This window comes from Barbus barbus (genome assembly GCF_936440315.1).
Source record: "Barbus barbus genome assembly, chromosome: 18".
In the NCBI taxonomy this organism is placed as follows: Eukaryota; Metazoa; Chordata; class Actinopteri; order Cypriniformes; family Cyprinidae; genus Barbus; species Barbus barbus.
In genome coordinates, this window is record NC_136746.1 from 28,310,058 (window position 1) to 28,316,057 (window position 6,000).

General features: G+C 37.2%; 1 protein-coding gene across 1 annotated transcript in view; it reads right to left on the reverse strand.

Annotated features, from left to right (window-relative positions):
- LOC306884217 (potassium channel subfamily K member 12-like) overlaps positions 1 to 1,051 on the reverse strand; it is a gene marked incomplete at both ends in the record, with an annotated part of 32,180 nt that extends 31,129 nt beyond the window's left edge. Inside the window, one exon of the mRNA XM_079439936.1 lies at positions 730 to 1,051. Within this exon, the coding sequence (XP_079296062.1) occupies positions 730 to 1,051 (322 nt within the window). The remainder of the gene's footprint in view (positions 1 to 729) is intronic.
- Between the last annotated feature and the right edge of the window lie 4,949 nt (positions 1,052 to 6,000).

A 6,000-nucleotide genomic window follows, 5' to 3' on the forward strand; every position in this document is an offset into this window, starting at 1 on the left:
CATTCCAAGCCTTCTGAAGTCACGATATAGCTTTGAATGAGTTAAAGACTGAAAATCATATTGAAAACATTACCGTCTGCCACAGTTCTCACATATAACTTATATGCGCATACTTGCATATTTCAATTTGGTCCATCGCGACTGTCAGCTGATTGCGACACAAGTTTGAATATGTGCAAGCACAAATGAGATTTGATATTTATGGTAATAGAGATGATTTTCGTCAATTAACAGTCTCAACAGCCCCTGTACTTTTGCAGTAGGTTGAACAAACACAGCCATAACCAGCTAAAAATATGTTCCAAGAACATTTTACTAACGTTCCTATTAGGTTATGAAAACATTATTCCTGAATGTTCTCTGACTATTCAAAACTTCCAGTATTTTAAATATTTAAAAAAAAATTAATTTCCATTTAACCAATTTGCAAACACTGGGAATGTTAGTTTTGAATGTTCTAAAACAAGTAACTTATAAATATATATATTGTTGTGCTAACGTTCTGAGAACATGATTAAAGACCAACGTTCTATTAATGTTACTAGAACAGAAAGTTTTAAGAGCATTTTATGTCTGCAAGGCATTAATGACTAATCAAACATGAGCAAAAATGTCCATTTTTGAGTGAACCATCTTTTAAGAAAAGCACTGAAATCCTAGTAGCCCAAGAATATTAATTATCAAAAGTAATCGTTCCCATACGAGAAAATCATGCATTTGGTAACTTACCTATAGTAGACACCACTGTCCCAACAAAATAAAACGCTCCTGTAAAATCCCATCTGGGTCGAAGAGCATCGACCCGAGCTCCAGCAGCAATCGCAGCCTCGTACTCTTTCAGGAAGGAGCTCAGATCCTGCAAGCTGATATTGAACGTATCGCTAAAGTTCAAGAGGGTCCGGTTCCAGCGCCCGTGTGCTCGCAGCTCGGACGGCCTCTCGATGGCGGAAAACACCGCAGCGCCGCACAGCAGGTACACGATGATGAGCACGGCGAGCAGCAGAAAGCGCCCATTGTCTTCGTTAATGTGAAGGGAGCGGCAGCCCTGCATCATCCAGATCTCAGCACCACGGGCGCAGTGGACAGCGACCAATGCAATGACATGGATCCTCTAGAGCTGCGCCTTCAGGACAAGCCAAGACCTCCTGAGATCGTGTTAATAATGGGATAGTATGCATCAAACACGGCAGAGAAGTTTTAAATAAGAGAAACAGGCTACTTCATTTAAGACACTTACCAGCTTAATTTATCCATTTCTCATTAGGACCAAAGGCACGGAACCTTTAGAGCTGCTGATCTTCTAGGATCCTATTGCACGTTAACATACGACAGCATTTAGACCAAACAGGCAAGATGCGTTTTGGAAAAAGAGAAAGAACTGATTTAAGGCTTGAATACATTTCTACTTTTTACTCCTTTTTGAAAAACTCGACTGCTATATCAATTATGCATTTTACTTATGAACTGTTACTTTCTAAACCTGCCCAAATGCTGAATTCTTTAAAGCAAATGTCCTTTAAAACACCACTTGTGGATCCGCTTTAGTAGATTTGGTTAGTTAAATACTGCTCAATAAAGTAGTTCTCCGTCCATTTCCGTCTCCATCCCATTGATTGTTCATGCACATGAATCCACCTCTAAAGTGTTCAGTTGCAAGCTAAAATCCTTTGAATTTCCAAGACTCCTGGTTGTGTTTTATTGCAGGGATGCAGCAGTGTGTCCTCCTGTTTTTCCATGTTGCGCGTGAAGCATCCAGCTCATCCTTTGGGTCGCTGCGCCAAATCTCTCGTCCCGTGAATCACATTAATTTATGCTTCAGTGAAAGATACAGCGGGCTACATGCAAATAAAGATATTTAGCGACCATATGAGGGAGATTTTTGCACTTTTTATCTGAGGCAGATCTCCAGTCTTCCCGCTGTGGGATGTTTGATGCCCGCAGTCCTAATGAGGCTGATCTGGTTCAGATCAAATCTGTGCGCACTACAGTAATACTATGATTTACACTACAGTAATACGGCGCATATCTTCAATGCTTTATATTTTTACCTCACTGGTCGTTAATCAAAGTTAGATTTAAAATATGAAATCTACAGCTAATGGTCGTTTGAAAAAAAAAATGAATAAAAAAATAAAATACCTCCTTTCTTTAACTGTCAGGTCATACTGTAGATTACAGTTTTCATGCTACAGCATAGATAGATAACCAAGTACTGATTAATCCAAATGAACAACATCTACTTAAAGGAATAGTGCACTCATGAGAGAATCACTTTATCATTTACTCATGTCCATTACAAACGCTAATGACTTTTTCTTCTGTGAAAAACATAATGAGGTGTTTAGCAGAACGCCAAAGTTGCCTTTTTCCTACAATAGGGGTGTTTTCACTCCCTTTTATTGATTGCACAGCTGTCTGATCTTGGGGAGAAAAACGGTAGATGCATTTTTGATGGAAAGCAATGTAAATAAGGTGTGATGACAGGCACATAAGATGGAATATTAAAGTACATAGTTGTTGAGGCCACATGCATAAATGTCTTCCAAAATCTCCCAAACTGAGCAAAGTCAGCATACAAAAGTTTGTGAGCCCAAGTGTACAGTAAATATACATAATCTCAATTACCAGTGACTGTCAAAAACACCATAAAAGTAGTTCATATATGGCTTGAGGGCTTGCAAATGTGTGAATTTACAATTGTTATGCACTGAAAATATGCCCTTCTGCCACAAATCATTGATGTTTGTGCATATTCAAACCGGGTGATTAAAAGACATGCAAGACCCAATGTCATTTCAAGTCAAAAGTGGCTTGTCCCATTTTGAGGCAGCAATAAGAATGAAATTTGATAGTTAAGGTGGACTGAATGCATAATATGTTACTTTTCCTAAAAACGTCTGCTCAATGAATGAATAATAACATCATTGTACATCTTTAGTAAACCACTCCTATGTACAGATGTAGCAGTGTAATAGTTCAGAGATGGTTAGACAAAGGTTAAAAATCCACTTGCAAGAAGGATTTTCCCTGAAACAGGAGAGTGATGGAGATTACAGATCTGTTCTATCACCACTGTGCCCTTGAAAAAAAATCACTTAACCCAATTTTGCTTTAGGGGAGACATGATACTTGATTCATCAGCTTACCCAGACTGATTTCTTTTCTTCTCTGGAGTCCAATTCAAAGGTTCACTTCTGATATAGAAGGCCCTTTCCAACACATTAAATTAGAGTTAATCACAATATTAAATAATGTTATTCAATCAGGTAACATGAACGCAATATTTCAGTCCGGCTGGTCGACACACAACATGCATATGCTTCATTATGCAATTAAATGCCTAAACTTAAAGGGATAGTCCATGCAAAATCAGGCCATTCCAAATTTATATGACTTTCTTTCTTTAGTGTAACAAAGGAATATCAACCTATCTGCATATAAGAACATTTGTGGGACTTAACATGCTCATAAAAATCAGATTTACTTTCAGCCTCAATGCCACCATGCAGTTGTTCCCGGATCAAACTGGCTGTAAACAGCCTTTTCATTGATGAGTTCTCAAGCCAGTTGACTTGAAAAGTGTGTCCAAAATGCAATATTTACTTGTTTTGAAAATGTCATTATTCAACAAGAGCCCAATTTCCTGGGTTATTAACCCTAAAAATGGCAAAATCAATCAACCCTCTCTTTTCACACACACTCTACTGCTAATAATGTAGATCAAGACCATGGCGATGACGTTGATGAAAGTAACAACAGGGATAAACAAGGTCTCTGTTTTAATATAAAGCAAACATTTTATGTTTATTATCTATAATGCATAGCATTCAGTATATATCATGGCTTAATTGGCCATCAATATGTTCCTATGATAGATGCTAAATGCATTAATGCACATTTAAATTAATTATTTATAGCTGTTTAACTGCTGAAATGGCTTTGTCACAAAAACACAGACTCATTATGTTGTTCCTTTTGGTGTCTCAACAGCAGAAATGTGTCACCACTTGGAGTTCTTACTCTGCAATTTAAATGTATTACGCTGCAGTTCCTAAAAACAAACACAAAACAGCATTCACAACCCATTGTACTTGCGTAATCTGACTTACCAGTTAACAGCATTCAATTAGACAAAATAGGCAACATTTTAAAGGAATGGTTCACCCAAAAATGAAAATTTACTGACCCTCAGTGAGTACTAGTATTTACCATCCTCTGTAGTGAATGGGTGCCGTCAGAATGAGAGTCCACACAGCTGATAAAAACATCACAATAATCCACACCACTCCAGTCCATCAGTTAACATCTGGAGAAGAGAAAAGCTGTATGTTTGTAAGAAACAAATCCATTAAGACATTTAAATGGTTGACTTTTTTTACTGTAGAAATATCATGGATAGAGGACTCGCATTTTAGCTGGAAACAACAGTTTGATGTTAAAATTGCTGAAATTATAGATTTATATCTTACAAACATTTTTTATGTGTGTTTGATGGACTGGAGTGGTGTGGATTATTATTGTGATGTTTTTATCAGCTGTTTGGACTCTCATTCTGACGGCACCCATTTACTCCAGAACATCCATTGGTGAGCAAGTGATGTAATGCTACATTTCTCCAAATCTGATGAAGAAACAAACTCATCTACATCTTGGATGGCGTGAGGGTGAGTACAGTTTTAGCAAATTTTCATTTTTGGGTACAACTTTAATAATTCGTAATAAGACAATAATCATGTATTAAGAAATGAAATGTTGAATTCATGCTCCATTTCACTCACTAAAGCTAATTTTAATTTCATTTGGTACTAATTTGCTCGCTGCATGCTGCAATATCCTCATGCATATATACTTCAACTTGGCCGGGAACAAAAAGAGAATTGCTGATGAGACAAGAGGAGTCTAGCTAATGACAAAATCTCTCTCTACTGACGCTGCTTAGGCAGCACTGGCAGAGAACATATGGTTGCATTTATCACAAACTTGTCAAGATTCACCCTGAAAGTTGCTGTTTATAATTACCTGAGCGATTAAATGACAGTGCCTCTCTGGGGGCCGACAGCAGTGGAGAGCGGAGTTAGATCTGTGGAGGGGTTGGCATTGGGGAAGACTATTGATCCAGTGTCATTCTGTAAAGAACAAGCAGCAGCGTCAGCTCTGATCTAGAGGTACAGTATGTTCACCTATCATCATCAGCACACACACACACACACACATGCATCTATCTGACTGAGCAAACCTGCTGCACATCTGCAGATGGGAGGATAGAATTGCTTAAGCATTTAGCGTGTTTGATACTTTTCTACTTCATTTCACACACCAAGCTACAAAAAAAAAGAACTATTAATGCTATTAATGCTCTACTATTAAGAACTATTAATGCTCCTCCTGAGTATTTTTGTCTTGTTTTCAATGTGCAATTTATCTAAATAATCAAGATACATTATTAAGCAGAATGACAAGATATGAAGTCAGGTGTTTTACCTGTATTTTGAATTCATTGCATTGTGTTGTACTGTATTTTATGATTACAGGAAATGCATGTAAACTTATGTTCTGTATTCACACGCTTTAAGGATAAACTCCATTTTGTTCAATTTCTCAGAAAACAAGATTTAAAATATCTTCATTATGCACCTCAAGTAAATGCAACTTGATTTAAGTATGTGTAGCTCTTTGTACCGGTTGCATGGATGGCAGTGCATGCAACATTTAATGCCATAATTATAAATTTAAGACTTTCTGCTCTGATTGAAGACCTTTTTAAGGCCTTATTTTTGTACGAATTAAGACTTTAAGAACAGTAGTCGCACATAGACCTACAAATGAACATATAAACCTCAATAACATTGACAATCAATAAAAAGTTGATCTGTGAACAGCACCACACAACAAATACTAACAGTGACGGCAAAAACAACAACAGCAGCATAAAGTCAGCTAAATAATATCCTATAATAGCAACTGAATAATTTATTCATGCTGCAATGCATGCTAAATCAG